The sequence below is a fragment of the Nansenia antarctica genome, assembly GCF_963989245.1.
Source record: "Nansenia antarctica genome assembly, chromosome: 8".
Lineage (NCBI taxonomy): Eukaryota > Metazoa > Chordata > Actinopteri > Argentiniformes > Microstomatidae > Nansenia > Nansenia antarctica.
The window spans coordinates 16872704-16891305 of NC_137678.1; the positions used below are offsets into that span (position 1 = coordinate 16872704).

At 40.4% G+C, this 18602-nt stretch overlaps 2 protein-coding genes across 2 annotated transcripts in view; one reads left to right on the forward strand and one right to left on the reverse strand.

Annotated features, from left to right (window-relative positions):
- The window catches only part of LOC308163948 (F-box only protein 15-like), a gene marked incomplete at both ends in the record, with an annotated part of 9227 nt that extends 3830 nt beyond the window's left edge, over nucleotides 1-5397 (forward strand). Inside the window, 4 exons of the mRNA XM_080538118.1 lie at nucleotides 645-790; nucleotides 1636-1763; nucleotides 2433-2666; nucleotides 5224-5397. Of these exons, the coding sequence (XP_080394244.1) occupies nucleotides 645-790; nucleotides 1636-1763; nucleotides 2433-2666; nucleotides 5224-5397 (682 nt within the window). The remainder of the gene's footprint in view (nucleotides 1-644; nucleotides 791-1635; nucleotides 1764-2432; nucleotides 2667-5223) is intronic.
- A 570-nt stretch (nucleotides 5398-5967) lies between these two features.
- Nucleotides 5968-6347, reverse strand: LOC308163949 (histone H2B-like; the record flags this gene model as incomplete). The annotated part of the gene is made up of 2 exons (XM_080538119.1): nucleotides 5968-6093; nucleotides 6126-6347. The coding sequence occupies 2 exons, from the start codon at nucleotides 6345-6347 to the stop codon at nucleotides 5968-5970; spliced, it is 348 nt and encodes a 115-aa protein (XP_080394245.1).
- Nucleotides 6348-18602: the final 12255 nt, after the last annotated feature.

An 18602-nucleotide genomic window follows, 5' to 3' on the forward strand; every position in this document is an offset into this window, starting at 1 on the left:
ACACATCAAAACATAATCCCCAAGCTCTGACATTCAAAAAAAATCAATTATGGTCTCTCTTCCTTTATTATTATTTATTTTTTTAATTTTTGTTATGTCATAGCTTGAGGAAATTATTGATTTTTATCTGCATCCACTGACCACTTTGACCTAGTTGCTAATTGTTAACGGAATATAATTAGTTTCTTGTGAATCACTTTGGATAAAGGCAAAATTTAAAAATGTTTAACGACTGATGTATACAGCCTGCACTGCATAGCATACCTATCGTGGTATGTGGTTGTGTGGGTGAGCTTGAGGCCTTATTGCATTCTACATGGTGTGATGGTGCCATGCATAAATGCATGCTGATGTGCAGTCGCGTCACGTTTTCTCGCACTTGCTTCGCTTCCAGTTGGCAGAAGAGAACTAAAATAAAATATGTTACCCTTTCATGTATTCAGTCATACTCGTTCAGAAACTCTACCCAGAAGCTGATGCATTATACATACAAACTCACTTCCAAAGACAAAAATCGTGTTCACTGTTCACTTACACACACTCTCCATTGCCCTCTCACTCCTCACGTGTTGAGCTTTCCTGTTACATAACTGACATCCATTCTCTTACACTCACTCGTTCCTATCCCGTCTTCTCTCATCTAGGCCGTACCCGGTGCTAGAAGACAGGGCCTGTGTCAACCATGGCGACCCCAACTACGGTCTCCATGGTTACTCACTAGACTTCGTCCTTCACAACACGGTCACCCGACTCGTCTCGGAATGTTTCCGTCATCTCCACTGTCGGAAAGGTAAAGGAAGAAATCATACGGAAGATAGTGAAAGCGGCTCTTAACCGTTTGCTCAATGGATACAGAGACTCACCCTCACTCTCCACTTTTAAGTCCCACCTCAAGGCCTACCTGTTCTCCCATGCATACAACCGTCCCTACCCCTAACCATCTCCCCTAACCCTGCCACCCTCCTCCCCCCCTGGACATTGCTGTGTTAATTGTTCCTTGTGCCTGTTTGTTAACTCTGTGTATCTCTATGTGCTCATGTTATCTGTTGCTTTATGTTTCTGTGTCTTCTGTTTTTCCCATATTGTCAGCGTCTTTGAGCCCCGGAAAAGCGCTATATAAATACAATGTATTATTATTATTATTATTATTATTATTATTATTATTATTATTATTATACAGTAGATCCGGTCAAAGCGCCGTTTGATATGAGGCCTGAACTGAAACCTCTAACGGAGAAGAGAACGGATGTATCCTAGTCTGAATATCCCCTAGCTGGGCCTTAAACTAGAACAGCCACGAGGGGTCATTTTGACCCCTGTGAGTAAAGAAAATATGTTATATCTTTGCACTCAATCAAATTTCAGGACTCTCCTTTCATGACTTTTCCTAGATATGTGCGATATGTGCAGGCTAATTTACAAGCGGCCAACTAGTGGTCGTTGTGTGTAAATAGCAGGTTAGCATTTTAAAGACCCCCCAGGCGGCTCTTTTAGTAGGTAAAAAAGGCACGGCTGTTCTAGTGTTACAGCTTACTGGGTCTGGGCTTCCTATAGTACAGCACGACTGTGATGTGTGTAATACCTGCTAACCAGCCTCTTACTCTGTGGTATCGGTTGTGTGTTGTCGTTGACCAGGTCATGTCCAGGACGGCTTCGTTCCGCTGATTGCCATCCACGTGAAGAACCTGTCCCAGCACAGACCCTTCTGCGGCAAGATCAACCTGCCTTGGAAAACTGACCACACTGCGGGGGGTACTGTGGCGGTACGCAGTGGTACACTAACACTAGGGGACGGTCCCAGAGCCACCGCTAAACCAGCACCTAAACGCCTCTCTTACTGGAAGGATTGGTCGAGTTTTTTTTTTTTACCATATAGCAAGCTCCCAAGATCTGTATCAGCTCAGCTGATCTAGGGCTAGGGGGGAGGGGGGAGGGGGGTGTAGGGGTTGGTCTTGTAGTGGTTGATCTGAACTATTCATCTAAAAAGGAATAGGCATTCACCCCCAACCTAATTTTAGCATTTATAACCCCTCCTTACCTTTGAACTTATAGATAAGTACTACTGTATGTCAGAAGAAACCATACAATCCTTTTCCCCCCCATCCTAATGCAGTTTTTCCCCTCCCATTGAATATGAGGGGTGTGGATCTGCCTAAAACCTTACATGGAACTTCCCTTACAGGGAACCCCTCTCCCCTCTCTCCCTCTCTCTGTAGGACTGTCCTAATATCTTTCCCCCTCTTCCCCCTCTCCCTCTCTCTGTAGGACTGTCCTAATGTCTCTCACCCCTCTCCCTCTCTCTCTGTAGGACTGTCCTAATGTCTCTCACCCCTCTCCCTCTCTCTGTAGGACTGTCCTAATGTCTCTCACCCCTCTCCCTCTCTCTGTAGGACTGTCCTAATGTCTTTCCCCCTCTCCCTCTCTCTCTGTAGGACTGTTGCATGATGAGTCTGACTCTGCTGGACGAGTCCCAAAACCCGTTCTGGTGCGTCAGCAGCCCCGTCTCCATGGTGCAGATGGAGAACCTCTCCTACCACCACGAGGGAGACCAGTTCTACATCGACTACCTGGACGCGGAGGGCAGGGTGAAGATGCAGCTGGTCTGGCTGGAGGAGGACAGGCATTTCTGCCTCATCAACCTGGTAGTCTTCATCGCCGTGGCCAAAGTTAACAAACACTTTGGGAGAGAGTATTGTTGAGACCGCACACGCTTGTAGCTGTTCGTGTTTGTGTTTTGTTTCTGTTCAGTTTTTTTTTGCTCGGTTTAGCTCACATGTTCTGTTATGATTTTGTAATATTTGGTGTACAGTTTTGAGTATTACTTCTCAAGTGTTATTTCCTTTAATATGTTCACACCTCTAATGAGCAATTAAAAAGTCGTCACTTAGGGGCACATGTTCATGAGTGCGTTTCTCTTACTTGCTAGAGGATACTTAGTTATATGATACTTACTAAAAACCTAATAATAGCCACTCATTCTTATAGCATTATGGCCTATGGCCTTAGCATAGCTAACTTTTTCTTATGATAACTCGAACATGTGATTTTTCTGGGTCACAGCAGATCAATACGAGGGCAGGTGCCCCAGTAAAAGGGGTCTAGCAGCAACACCCATGCCTGAAGTGCTCCAAACGTGTCTTACCTGACCCCCTACTGCCCAATATTGGACAAGAGCTCACCTGGCTGCTAGTGAGTTTCTTGGCATTGCAACAAGAGAAATGAAGTTGCGGTAGTTATAGAGATGAGTTATGCGTATGATGCAGGAACTGTGATGGTTGCTTTTTGTACAGTACTCTTGAACTGAAAATATATCCACGTGTGCTATTAAACCAGTATGTTGTCTTATGGTAGTCCACATACATGTGGGAACAATAGTGCCCAAGGTATATGCTCTGAGTCGCTGCATACTGGGGCATTTCTGCTGAGCATTTCTGCTCATGTGGAATGTGCATTTCTGCTCATGGTTGTGAAACCATAATTTTAGTTATCCATGTATTTGATACTCAAATATTTACCTTTAAAACATGTACTGTTATTTCATTGCAAAACTTACAAATATTCATCTTACATATACAGTATATCCATTCCTTAAAGTAGGAAGTTCACGAATCAAATGCAAATGCTTCAGCTCTATGAGCAACCATCCCTGTTAAAAATGTGTCATTGGGAATTCTACAAAACGCTGACTAGTGTGCATATCGTGATGATCAAAGTTATGACTATTGTTGATTCTCTGATCTTGGTGTCAAAACCATAATAGTGGAGGCTAGTCATGAGGTGACGGTAAATACTTTAGTCCATGTGGTAGCCCATGTGTTCAGCCTCAGGCTTGGTGCATCAGCTCTACAGCATCATGACCGTTTTGAATAATGGCTGACTTGTAGCTACTGTATGTAGGGGTTGGGCATGACCTCAGAATGTAGAGAGTGTCCCTGTAGCAACCTCTGGACCCCAATCACCACAGCAGAAGGTTAACACAGAGTAGAATAGTAGAAACGTGTTATCCTACATATTGGTAAAGCTATATTGGATGAGATGGGGTGAGATGTCTATAATCATCAGACAAGAAAGCCGGCTATGAGTGTAGGGCGCGAGGCATCAGTGGGGACACCTCCCACCCCAGTCAGCCCTGCTTCCCCTCCTCCCACACGGCTGTACAGGAGACTACATTCCTGCACCAGGAGGCACACAAACTGTTTTCCCTGCAGCTGATAATCTGCTTAACTCAAAATCCCTGCGGTAGCCTAGCCGCCCCTATACCTCTACCCCCAGCCCCCCCCCATACCTCTACCTAGCCCCTCCAGCCCCCCAACAGGAGGAACATTGCACACACCCCTCTACCTCTACCCAGCCCCCCAACAGGGGGAACATTGCACACACCCCTCTACCTCTACTCCCAGCCCCCCCCCCCCCCCCCCCATACCTCTACCTAGCCCCTCCAGCCCCCTGTTACACACCCGAAGGTAGTAACAAATAAGGGAGTCCACACATGCGTTTAAATGATACAATTAAAGTTTTATTTACTTAAATGAACAAACATAAACTAAATAACATGTATATGATTATGGATAAGAATCAGTAGTGTATGCCATGAGTGAATGGTTGTAAAATGTATGTTGTATGTGTAAGGTGTATGAATGTATGTAGTGTAAAACTAAAAGGCCCCAAAAACCAGGTACCCAGAGACCTTACCAACAGAACCCAAATCATAAGGAAGAGAGAGAGAGCTGAGGACACCCCTCTCATATATATATCCCCAGCTGCCCAAACCCAGGTGACACCACTCAACCTAACGACCCACCCACTCTGCCCAGGCTCCAGCCACAGCCAATATGCAGGCAGAGTGGGAGGCGTCACACCCCCAACAGGAGGAACATTGCACACACCCCTATACCTCTACCCAGCCTTCCAGGGGAGGCTGGTGGAGGTAGAAACCAGCAGAGGATGGTGGAGGTAGAAACCAGGGGAGGCCGGTGGAGGTAGAACACCAGGGGAGGCTGGGGGAGGTAGAAACCAGGGGAGGCTGGTGCATGGATGAACCTGTGTTTCAACTCCACTGCTCTGAATCTAACCTGTCAACCAGCCTGTACCTGTTTGAAGGTGAACTCCAGCTTCCCTCTGTCTCCAGCGATGGCCAGGGAGAGTGTGCCGCTGTTCCACTATATGTAGGGTGATCTATGCAAATTAGGCGGCTCCTGACACTCTTCCCGCGCCGGACTCCAGTTCCCCGTCGGCCGTGTCCACAGGCTCCTGCGCAAAGGCAACTATGCCCAGCGTGTGGGCGCTGGCGCACCGGTCTACCTGGCCGCCTTGCTCGAGTATCTGACTGCTGAGATCCTGGAGTTGGCCGGTAACGCCGCCCGCGACAACAAGAAGACTCGACAACAAGAAAAGTAGCATATGTCATAATATAATAATAATTGTATATAATTGATAGGTATATAATATGTACATTGTGAAGTTCATTCCCAGCTCTCTGTAGTACGTTACTCCTGACTGAGCGAAAAGTGTTATCGCCGTGTTAAAAACGTGTAAAAGTGAAAAAAGAGACATCCAACTCTATGGAGACATTCCTACTCAAACCGAAAAATGATGGCCACTCTGATAAGGTAACAGCAGCAGAAATAACAACTATAGGCCTAGTTGTCAAATCGTTATTGTGTGTATTTTCTGAAGTAAAATCATTATTGTATGATTCAGTGGTTGACACTGATGTAAAGCAATTTCTAAAACACACACGGGGTGGTGTGCCAGCCACACGGGGTGGTGGCTTTCTTCGCCGGCTTCTTGGCCTGTAGGAAGTCTCGTTCGTTCCGGTAAACCAACTAGTCTGCAAAGCTGCTCTGTGACAGATACAATACAACATTGTAACACGCGAGATCAACCTGCTATGGAATTGGCCTTATGTTGAAAGGGTGGGCGGCTCTTAAAAGAGCCTTTGGTGTTAGTGGGGCAGCAGAAGCGCTACTACTTGGAGCTGGTGTACCTGGTCACGGCCTTGGTGCCCTCGGACACCGCGTGCTTGGCCAGCTCACCGGGAAGCAGCAGCAGACGCACGGCGGTCTGGATCTCCCTGGAGGTGATGGTACGACGCTTGATGTAGTGGGCCAGGCGAGAAGACTCACGGGCGATACGCTCGAAGATGTCGTTGACATCATGATTCCCATGGCCTTGGAGGAGATGCCGGTGTCGGGGTGGACCAGCTTCAGGACCTTGTACACGTAGATAGCGTAGCTCTCCTTCCTGGACTTTCTGCGCTTCTTGCCGGTTTTGGTGGCGGTCTTGGTGAGCTGCTTCCTGGGGGCTCTGCCGGTGGACATAGGAGCGGTTTTCTTGGTTCCGTTCATCGCGCAAGTTTTCTTCTTCCAGTTGAAGTAGAGATAGATTTACAGACTCCGAGTTACTTTTATACAGTCTCCCTCTTCGTTGATTGGATGAGGTGACATCGAGCCAGTGGCCAATGAACGCCTTCCGTCCGCGGGTCTGCTTATCCTTACAAACAGGCCTTCTGTGCAGGAGCAGGTAGGCCTAGCTAATTTTATTATTTTATTTTGATCTTAAAAGAAAGGGTTAAATCGCCACCGACTATAGTAGGAATGTATTTAACATGCTATTAAAGTAGCTAGGTACAGTCACGAACTGCTTTGCTCAGTAAAAACGGAGTAGAGTGTTCACTTTTATTTGGTACTATTATCACTAAGCAACATCATTTACAACATGTCTACTACTGCTGACACCCCCACGTATTATATTATTATTATATTAGTGAATAACGTCACACCAGTCTTCTCCCGGAGGAGACCGTTGGGCTACAACGGCAGTTAGTCTCGAGACAGAATAGCATCCAAATATATTCAAATGAAACATTGATACATTGAAATAAACTAATGTTGTAATGTAGATGTAGCTAGATGGTGTAGCTTTGCCTACGTTACTACGGCACGCATTGGGATGTTGGAATGACGCCTAAGGACTGTAACATGCCATGTGTAACAACACAAACTGCTCAACATTGTAGGCTTATATATATATATATTAACCTACAGTAGCTCTTATGTGAAGTAGGGGTCCTAGGTAGTATTGTACTGACAGCAACTGGGGGCAACTCAATGTAAAGTCTACAACCAAACAAAAGCAAGCCAGTACATTTGGTGTGACAGTGTTTCACTTTAACAACGAGGCATACTTAAGCTACTGTGTTTATTTATTTTTTATTGTAGGGCTACAATAAATATTTTGAAAAAGCATCAACTATGCCGTTTCCCAATGCAAAGGTCGTGCCTATGAAGCCCACCAGAGCAGGTATGTCATTGATTCAAATAATATTGGTGCCACACTAATGCTTGTACCCATCCAAATATAACTCTTCTATTTTCCTAAACATTAGTTATTGTGTAGGCCTGATTTCTTAGACAATGTGTGTCAACTGGAATTGTTGTAAAAAAATGTTTTTAATAATCTCTGTAAAGTGTGAGTCGCACATAGATCTGGAGGTAGCAGTATGTCCTCAGAGATTATTCTGTTTCTCAAAAGATGTAGGCCTATCCAAGATGACAGTTGTGCCAGAAGAAGAAGAAGAGGAAGTCAGTAAACATGAAATGCTTGTGTGAAGAGTGCAGACTTTTTCTCAAAGACCATTCTTGGTCTTGATATGTGTAGCTAACCTATATTATTGCTTTAACAAAAGGAGGTTTGTCAGTAGCAGTAAATCTCTCTTTAATAAATGAATAAATTAGAGCTCTCCAATTCCAGTCCTGAAGTGCTGATGTAGGTATATGGTGTACAGGCTATTTAATATGTTGTGTTAGGGCAGGGCTGGAACAAGAGCCTGCACACTACATTACCGAAGTTGGAGACTCTTGGACTCTTGATATAGGCCTAGCTTATTAATAATGCATCTTGTGACTGGAATTTGACTGTGACCATGTAGGCTAAATCTGAAAACTGGAATTATCTTCCACAGATTGTAATACTTCAGGTTAAAATTAGGGACAAAGAAAATGAACTTCAGGAAATCCTGCTAAACCTCCATGAAACCCAGGAGAGTTTCAAACAGTTACAAGAGACCGCAAGTATGAAAGTTGTTTCAAGACAATGACATTTGTCATTGAGTTTATAAATGCAAATAGTGATATCAAGAAAGAAAAATATAAAGTTGAACACTGTTCAAAGTTTTTTAAATACCAAGCACTTGCTTGATGTTACAAATTTGAGTCAATGAGCTCCAAGTTAATTATGCTATTGTACTAAATAACAGGTGTTGCCTACTGTATGTTATGCACTCACTTCAACTCCCAAAACATTGCTGTTTAGAGTTAGAGTAGGACTGAATGTTAGAGTAGGACTGACAATAAGTCATCATTGGTATATTATCATTAATTGTAAACTGTAAGAACATCGTATCTCATTTCACAGACCAACAACATGAAGTCCTTCAAAGTTCTAAACAGGAACAAGAATCCCTATTTGAAGAACTACAAAGAGCAGAGCAGCTCAATAAAGATACTGAGGTTAGTACAGTATGTTGTTTCATACGCTGTCTTTGGATGTAGAGAAAATAAAATGTCAATGAATTCACCCTGTATATTTAGAAAGAACCTTCTGGTCATTGGAGATACTTATTTAGCTTTATGTAATTTAAACCATGCATTATTTATTTGGAATGTTTAGGAAGGTCGTAAAGCTATTGCTGCTGCACTAGAGCTCAATAAAGAGGAATATGCAACAGTCCTCATCCAGAAAGATGCAAGCCTGGATGAGCTCAATAAAATTAAAGATCTACAAACAGACAAGCTTTTAGAGATTCAGGCCACAGCTCAGGAGTTGCAAACATCATTGACATTGGAGATAGAGAAGTAGGTTCAGCAGACCCCCCCCCCCCCCCCCCCCCAATACTCATCACTGAAATGGTCTGTTTACTACAGTGTTAATGTTAACTTGCATCTCCCCAGGGCGAAAGAACTAGAACTGAAGGTGACCTCAATCACCAACGACCTTTACAGGAAAAACTCTGAATTAGGTAATGCATTATTCCAGTGAGGGGACATTGTTTACGTTTGTATCATTTTAGTTTAGTTGTGTAATATGCACTATATATTGAAGATCATTCTTGTCTTCTAGAGGAACTCAAAGAGCAGAAAGAAAATAAAGACAGACAGCTACAAATCCTTGAGGATGAATTGGTAATGACTAGAATGACTAATTTTAACTTTGAACACAAGTTGGCACTCTGCTTAAATGGTTGGTTCAGGGCTAGGAGAAACTTTAATCCATGGTTCAGACTTATTTAAATAGCCACTACTAACTTCAGCTAACTTTAGTCACTGCTAACAAAAAAACAATGGGAGTGATGGGAGCTAAAAAAAAAAAAGAAGTTCAAGATTTGTGGCCACAATCACTTCAATGAACTCTCTGACATGCTTGGAAGTTACTTTGAGGGCGATTTGGCTGCAAATATTGAACACTTTTTTTGAGCCCCCATCACTCCCAATGTTGTTTTTGTTAGTTAGGCTAAAGTTAGCTGTAGTGGCTATATAAACAACTCTGAATCCTGAATTAAAGTTTATCCTAGCCCATAGACTATTTTCAGGCTAAGGAACCAGACCATCAATTGAAACATCCTGAACAAATTCTTACATTTTTGTAATTAATAGTGTGTGTCATAATTATTAAATTATTGTCTGTAGGATGTCAAATCCAAATATATCCTGTCACTAGAGGAAAAGATTGAAGTAGTGAATAACAGAACATTGGAACTCACTTATGATCTTGCAGAGAAAGATGGGCAAGTTCAGCAATTCAAGGTGAGATAACATTCAATTCTATAGATACATTTCTGTCCATTACAAATAATCTATTCTAGTCTACAACACGACTTTAAGCGGAAGTATTTTGCTTCAACTTTATTTCATATTACTGTTTGCACTGGTATTTACTTGTTTTTGTTATTAGGTACTGTAATTATGTGGCTACAATGGGTATGTTATAGTAATTTACGCCAAAGAATCGTCTAGCTTTTAAAAAATGAATCCTTTATCCTTTCCTGGTTTGCTGTGTACAGAAATGTGTAATTAAAACATAAAGGCATTCAGGTTACTAATAGCTGTGATAAAATAGTTATATTTGAATTATAGGCATGTATTTTTACTCTTTTAGATTAAAATGGAGATAAGGTCTGTAGAGAACAATTCACTGGAGAAGGCTCTTAAAAAAGCTGAAGACACACACAATGATTTGAAGGAAAAAGCCCTTGTGACTGAGGTTTGATTCCATTGTCCACCTTTTCCTTGAATACATAAAAGCTGGTATACTTACCTGAACAACAATCACACCATGTTAAATGACTAGAATCACACCACTTATTTTATATTTCCCCAGAGTAAAGTACAAGAGGTTGAGGGGCAGTTATCTGTTGCGTTGAGGAAAGACGAAACATCCATCAAGGAGATAGAGAAATTAAAGAAAGACATTGCACAGCATGAGTGAGTTATTTTAGTTGGAATATCACACACACAATAATGTCAGGATGGTTTTCCTCCACTATAAAGATAATAATGTAATGTGACTTCCCCAGGATGAAGCATGAAGAGCTATCTATACGTTTCAACCAGCTGCAACTAGAGAAGAAGATCATTGTTGAGCAGATTAAGAATCAGTCCTCAGAGACGAAAATTATTGAAGCTCATCTTAAGGTTTGAATTGAAAATGTGGTGCTGTAAACAGAACATTTTAGCTATAATATTTAACTCATTGAGTGCTGAGGGTGAATAAAGTTGCCCCAAAGTATTGTTGCTAGTTTAACGGCCAATGCACACGGCGTGCGATTTTGTCGCACGACAACATTCGATTCTCAATTCACACCAATGAATGAATGAATGTGAATGGAGAATCGAATTCGGCGGTGCGACAAAATCGCACGCCGTGTGCATTGGGCTTAACACCACATAAAACACTTAGTGTTCCGGAACTCTTTGGTAGTTTGTGAGTTAAAGCCCCACAGTGTACTGTACTTTGCAAGACAATATGTTGCTTCTTTCATCTTTGTGTGTTGATGTGCTGGAAATATCTTCACGCCAATCAGGAGATTGAAACAAAAGAGATGACCATCACAAAAGAAACTGAACGACTTGAAGAAGAAAATCATCAATTACGGTTAGATTGAATATCCACATCTGTATATGAGTAATTATACACTGTAAAGAAAGACAATTTAAAAATCCTTCTCCTATTTACCAATAGAGAGGAAGTGAAGTCATTAAACACCAACATAAAAGAACAAGGTCAAGACACTGAGAATTTGGAGAAGAAGCTTGAAGAAAGTGTAAGAAAGTGAACATGTCAACTTGTGTGTGTATACAAATCTCCATCCAAATATTACAGAATGTAGTATATGTTCTCTTTACTCATTTCTCTAGTGTGAAGAATTGCAGGCTGAACTCACTAAAAAAGAGAAGCACATTAAATCAGTGGAAACAAAGGTGATTAGGAAAAAACAAGGAATCAAACAAGTCCCCATGTCTGAAATCTAGAGTGTATGAAATGTGTCTTTTTTTTCTCTACAGCTATCCATCCTGAAGACAAAATTGGAGGGTAAAACTAAATCCCATGATGAATGCCAAAAAGAGGTGTGTAGTGACTATCAAATATCATCTGTAAAAATGTCCATCTCTCGACAACATAATTGTTTTTCATTTAGCTAATTGTTTCCTTGTTTGTTCCCAGATTAAAATGCTGAAAAAACAAAGAGTAAAGGAGGTGGAAAAATCCAGTCAACTTGAAAATGAGGTATGGCATGTTATGACTTATTTATTAAAAGCAGAATGCATCTACAGCAATATGTTAAAATATCTGTTATGCTAATGAACCTAAATACATATTTTAAAGTATAGGGAAATGTTCCCACATTGTAATGCAGTTGTTATATCATCCACTTTAGATTCACAGATTAAAAGAGGAGTCAAATAATATTCAACAACTGAATGATGAGGAATGTCAAAAACTGATTGATGATCTTGGGACTAAATCAACCTCTGAAGCAGAGCTCCAGAAAGAGGTTATTCTTTGGACGTTTATGCAGTACATTTTCAGCTCCCAATAGATGTGTCTGAAAATACATGATATACAGTGTGTTCCCTGCAGGTACAACAGTGGAAGGTCACAGCTGTTGAAGCCATCAAGTGTAAGGAAGATGCAGAAATCAAATGTCAGCACAAAATAGCAAATATGGTCGCCTTGATGGAAAAGCACAAGGTAAGGTTGTCCTATGATAAATGTCCACAAAGTAATCCACTCCACTGCCGAAATGAAATGTTCCTCGTACTATTTAACATTTTGTTCCCTGTTGGTATCAGAACCAGTATGACAAAATGGTTGAAGAGAAAGATGATGCAGAGCTTGTTGAGAAGAAGAGGAAAGAAATAGAGGTTGATGCTATTAGAACATCACTGGTATGCTCATTATAGTATATATGTATACAGTATATTGACATTTAATGTGAGTACTTCTGCTCTGAGCACTTTAAGGAAATGGCTCTTGAAATTCTCCTCAGGAATTGGACTTGTCACAGAAAAACATAGAAACCAAGAGTTTGAAAGAACAACTAAAACAGTTAAAGAAGGAGTGGGTAAGTGTACAGTAGTAAGGACATTTTGACGTATCATTTATTTCATTACTCCAATGCAGTAATTTGATAAGACAATGATGTTATGTATGGTGTTTTACTCATTCATGCTGTCCTGTTGGGTTTTAGGAGAACTTACAACAGGAGATAACAGAATTGAAAAAAGACATGGCATCTCTGCAAATGAGCCAGCAATTGGAGAAACAGAGTAAACAGGTATATATATCTGGGGATAAATGCTCTGTATTCCATTTGGTGTATTTTTAAAGTATCTGATAGTAATCCATTTCATTTTCTATGTTGAACAATTAGCTGCTTGAATCAAATTCAAAAGGAATAAAATGCCCTGAGACCCCAAAACTAGCTGTCTCCAAGAGGCCTGGGTTTGATTTCTCTAAGACAAAGCAGAAGACTGTCACTCCAACCCCATCCCAAAGCTCAAACAAGAGAGTTTTTTCAACTCCAGACATCAATGTAAGTGATGAACCTCCTTAATTAACCCACTAAATATTAATTGTAATATTCTGGATGCATATCGTGGAATAGGAGGTTGTATTGAATAATCACAGTATAATGACTTTTTGTACATGAACATTGTATGTGTCATGTGTCAAAGGAAACTGAAAATAAAGCACTCAAAACTCCATCGAGGAGTTCCACAAACAGGGTTGGATTAACACTGCAAAATAAGGTATCAGTTGATTCATTTCAGTTAATTTGTTGCATTCATTCATTGTGCTACTGACATGTGCGGTGTGTGATCACTGCATCATGACGTTGATTAACTTACATTGTACATTTCATGTGTCAAAGGAAAATGAAAATGAAGGCCTCAAAACTCCATCTTGGAACACCAACTCCATTCACAACAGGGTTGGAGAAACACCACGGATTAAGGTATTAGTTGATTTGTAGTATTTATTGATTATGTTTTATTGACCATGATTTGCAGACCATTCACCCAAAGGATTCTCCTTATTGTATGTATCCTTGAATGGTCTCCTCTGTAGTCCTACAGAATTAGAACACCACCCTCCACTGAGAAAGCGCTGTGGAGGAGGAGCACCCTGGAGCTTGATCCCGAGTCTGACAGCTCTGAGCAGAATGATTTATTGGTAAATCATGACTCTCCTTTATGCTGGTGTTTAAAGAACACACTGTTCTTATTTACTTACTTACTTACGCACTCACTCACCTATTTACTTACTCACTCACTCACCTATTTACTTACTTACTCACTCACTCACCTATTTACTTACTCACTCACTCACCTATTTACTTACTTACTTACGCACTCACTCACTCACCTATTTACTTACTTACTTACGCACTCACTCACCTATTTACTTACTCACTCACCTATTTACTTACTTACTTACGCACTCACTCACCTATTTACTTACTCACTCACCTATTTACTTACTTACTTATTTTTTTGTTGTCCCATCACATACATCAAAGTACATGATAATACATCCGATAATACGTCCCATCACATATTGGATCATACTGATGTTCTTCTGGTTCTTTTCATTACAGAGCTTTGCTGGGGCAGCTGAGCCATTCAAGAGCAGCTTACAACCAAGTGTCCCTGCTGTAAAGCATCCCAAACTGGACATGTTCAAGAAGGTAAACTGAGCCTCTGTATATTCCACTCTTGCATTTATGCTCCCCCTGATGTACACACAGTAGTTTAAATCATTCAATACAACTGTAATATATTGAATTTGATTCACAAATGTGGTGTGGTGTTTAGTATACAGTATGATATGTCATAATCTTAGTAGTCTCATTTGTAGTTAAGTAATTGCTATATGATTTAACAGTTAGCCATTAATTAATGTCTTACTAGTTTACTTCCTCATTTCTCTTTATATTATCCTTATATTTTCAGATTCCAAGCCCTGCCTTTCAGAAATCACCTGGTGCCTTAACGCTGGCTGCCATGAAACGGATGAGGGATGCTGGTTGGACAGCTGTCACCGGCCCTGACAAAAAGAAGAAAAAAGAGACTGGAAAGATCTTTGCGTAACCAATGAGTTTTCCTAGATGGATAGTGTTTTACATGTTTGGAGATGCAATATACTCTTTCATCACACAAGTTCATACATGCCTTAAAATGTTTAATGTTGCTGAGAAAAGCTGTTGATGAAAATACATTTGAAATGTAAGCTTGTGAAATTCATTGTTTTGTGTAACAGTGTGTGAGTAATGTTGTTTCTGTTCAGCCACTTTACTTTACTACAAAATGCTTTTTAGTTTTGACTTAATAGAGTCCATTCAACATGAGAGGTTTTGTGCTCATGACATTTATTGCACTTACTTTTAACAGCATTGTTTTGCTTGTCCTGTTCCTCTACATTACATTCAATGATGTATTGTTATTTATTGTTATTTATATATATTTTATCATTAAAGAAAATGGTGTTAAATTAATCATCATATCCATCTTGTATTTTCTACCTAGTACATAGTAATGTCTCTATTAAGCCCACAGAACAAGGTCAAGGAACTTACCCACAAGAACTATACAATACAATTGGTAAAGTAAAGAGAATTAAAAGAGAGCTAACTCAATGTAGGCCAGTTGGCAAGAATCATTGTCAATAGGCTGAAATGAATGAAAGGAAGGGGCCTCCTAGCTACCTGGGGACTACTCTTGCTCCTCATTTAAGAACTCAAGCCGGAATTGTGAGGGCTGGGAGTTGAAATTATGTTTATCCAAATTGATTTCACCCTCCATCAAGCTAGTAGTTGCTAGTAGAGTCCCCCAGAGATGACTAGTGTGTCTTCTGCTGCTACCAATCTGTCCACTAAAAGTAAAAAAAATGTGTCCAAGTTCAGTAAAATTACAGCTCAGATTTTCAGCTGATAATGATCAAGGCGACCACATTTATTTCTGTCTCTACTGTAACAGTTTGTGACCATGGATGTGCTTTGACATGATTTTTCTTGGTGAAAGGAGTATTTAGATAGAAAGGTTTGACAAAAAATAACAGCATCATAAAAGGTAATCCCAAGAGCCTACGTCTTAAATCAAAGCAACTTATTATAATATCACTGCACCTGTTTTCTGAAACTTCAGGAAATGACAACTGAAGATTAAACATGTATTATTCTTATGTCATTCCAACATGATCACAACATTCAGAAAATAGATTTTAGCTCACCTTGCAGTTTACAATTGACACTCCAGAGAGTAAAACCAGGAACATGGTATATTGCCCTAGCACCCGTAGATAGAAGTGCTTACCCTCTCCACTCCCTAAAGACCACAAACAGCAGAGGGCTTGTGTTCATGACATACTTGCAACAGGTAAGTGGCGGACCATTTCTTTGTCAACTTCCTTTATTGTCTGTTGTCAAGGAGACCAGAGATTTGCCTACCCTGTGTATATGTTTTTAGTCAATATTGCTCATCAATGTCTCTTCAGGATAGCACATTGTTTTGTAATCACACAGTAACTACTATACATGACAATGAGGAATATACAATAATGACCAAATTACTATAACAAAAACAACGATACACACAGTTGTGACAGAAACATTCCTCATGATGTGACATTTTCAGCATTCAATATAATATTCAGTTCTCTAAGGTTTTAAAAACCAACCCTTCCTTGTGAAGTGAACCTTGTTCTTCGGTATGTAGTTAATGTTTGTTTGGTTCATTTGTATGAACTTGGCGGAGACAACTAATGATGGAAGTAGTTAAAGGATAGAGGACAGCCAACACAATAAAAAAATATATATAAGCAATAAGCATTACTATACGATTTACGTAAGTAAATCCATACAAATATAAAGATTCATCAACTAATATTAAAAGATACATTTATAATAATGTATAATAATAGGCAGCATATAGCCACCAGGGAGGGAACGAGACACAGATGTGCAGACTAATGACTGAGACAGAACCATACACAAGATCGCCAGGAGAGGGCCCCAGACGTCACACAATACCATCATTCATATTCCGTGTGTGTGTGTGTGTGTGTGTGTGTGTGTGTGTGTGTGTGTGTGTGTGTGTGTGTGTGTGTGTGTGTGTGTGTGTCTGTGTGTCTGTGTGTGTGTGTGTGTGTGTGTGTGTGTGTGTGTGTGTGTGACCCTACTATTAGTTCCAGCATGGTGATGGTGTAGTTCTGAGGTTCCCACGGCGGCAGTAACGTCATTAAAACACAAAGCGAACACATCAGATAACTGTTCAATAATAGATCTGTAAGCTATCATTGATTACTTGACTTCTCAATATGTTACGATGCATTGCCTGTAAATGTCATGATGTAGGGGAACAGATGCAGTACATACTGGACAAGCTGCCTGCTTTATGTATGTTTTCCCTGAGAACAGGTATGATAATAAAGCATTATAATAAAAATTACTTCAAAAGTCAGTCTAATACCACACACACACACACACACAATGTGTTTAATGTTTAACCCCCAAAAAACCACAATAACAAAGACCAGAAATACAGACACACACAACTTGCATCAATACTGGATCAAATACAAATAAAATACTATTCATGTTGATTGTGTGTGAAAAAAACGTGATTTTTGTGATTTTGTCTGGATATGGTTGCATGAAATATAGGGATTTTTATTTATTTATCTATATGATGTATTTTGTTGTATTATAATTATTATTGAATTGTATCGTATTATTCTGTAATGTATTGATTTTATGTGGACCCCACTGTAGCCATTGGTTAATGGCTTATTGGGGATCCAAATAAACAAACAAACAAACTCCCCCCCCACCCCCCCACCCCCCACAATATGTTTGTCATGTTCTTATTTTATAACCCAAAAAAACAATAGCAAAGACCAGAGACGCAGACACACACAACTTGCATCAGTACTGGATCAAATACAAAGAAAACAAAACTTTCCTCTACTTTGTATATAAAATATCAGACATAGCCTATATTCCTGGCGTCAGTCTAATACTTTGTTTTCTTCTGTAAATCTGTAAATCTGTTGATTTAAAGTATAGGTCATAGTAAAAAAAAAACAGGAACCAGTCATGCAAGTGAGAGGCGAGGCTGAGAGGCCAGTGCCTCCCTGTATGAGAGTTACTCCTCCACCAGCCTGTCTGTGTCAGGAAGTCAAGGCCGTCTTTGCACCTGCAGCAGTCACAAAGACCCACAGTGAGACAGAGGGAGAGGGAGGAAGACAGAGGGAGAGGGAGTGTGTGTGTGTGTGTGTGTGTGTGTGTGTGTGTGTGTGTGTGTGTGTGTGTGTGTGTGTGTGTGTGGGGGGGGGGGGGGGGGGGGGGGGCGGGGGGGGGGTGGGGACGGGGGGGGGACATTGATTGATTGATTATGTTTATTTTGGTCCCCTATACAATTCACAATACAGATATAAAAAAATGTACACAGTCACAATTCATAACACCAGGACCAAAAAGGTGTAGGCTGAAGCCGTGGCTTATTGCGCCTACCCTTGTTACATGTATGCATGTCCCCCCATGAATGCATCATCAAAACATTGAAACTTTTATAAACAAAATTTCACTTACGCATGTCAACAAAAAGTTCAAAAAATACCAAACAAAAACTATATTTAAACCTCTGTTTTATACTTGTTAATCATCTTATTTTTAAATAATTTTTAAAATCCTTATAGGGCCGGTTGCTCAGACATGGCTTAAGCCTAGTTACAGACTAAAAAGCCATTTAAACTGGTTTAACTAAAAACGTCTTGCAGAGACATAGCTTAAAACAAGACAGATTTAATATATTCTGGTTTAAATTAAGATGATTGCAAGAAGGAAGTTTAGAGCTATTCTAGGACTAAATTGAACCAAGTTGGAGCTTAAATTAATCCTCCAAGGAGGCAGGTTTAACTTCAGTTTAACATTGTCTGTGAGGAAGCATGGAGTACTTGGATTATCTCAATGAAGACCAGCATGCCTTACAGAGGCTAGCCAGACGGGTACTTGTGGATAGGAGTGATCCACTGACTTACTTTGA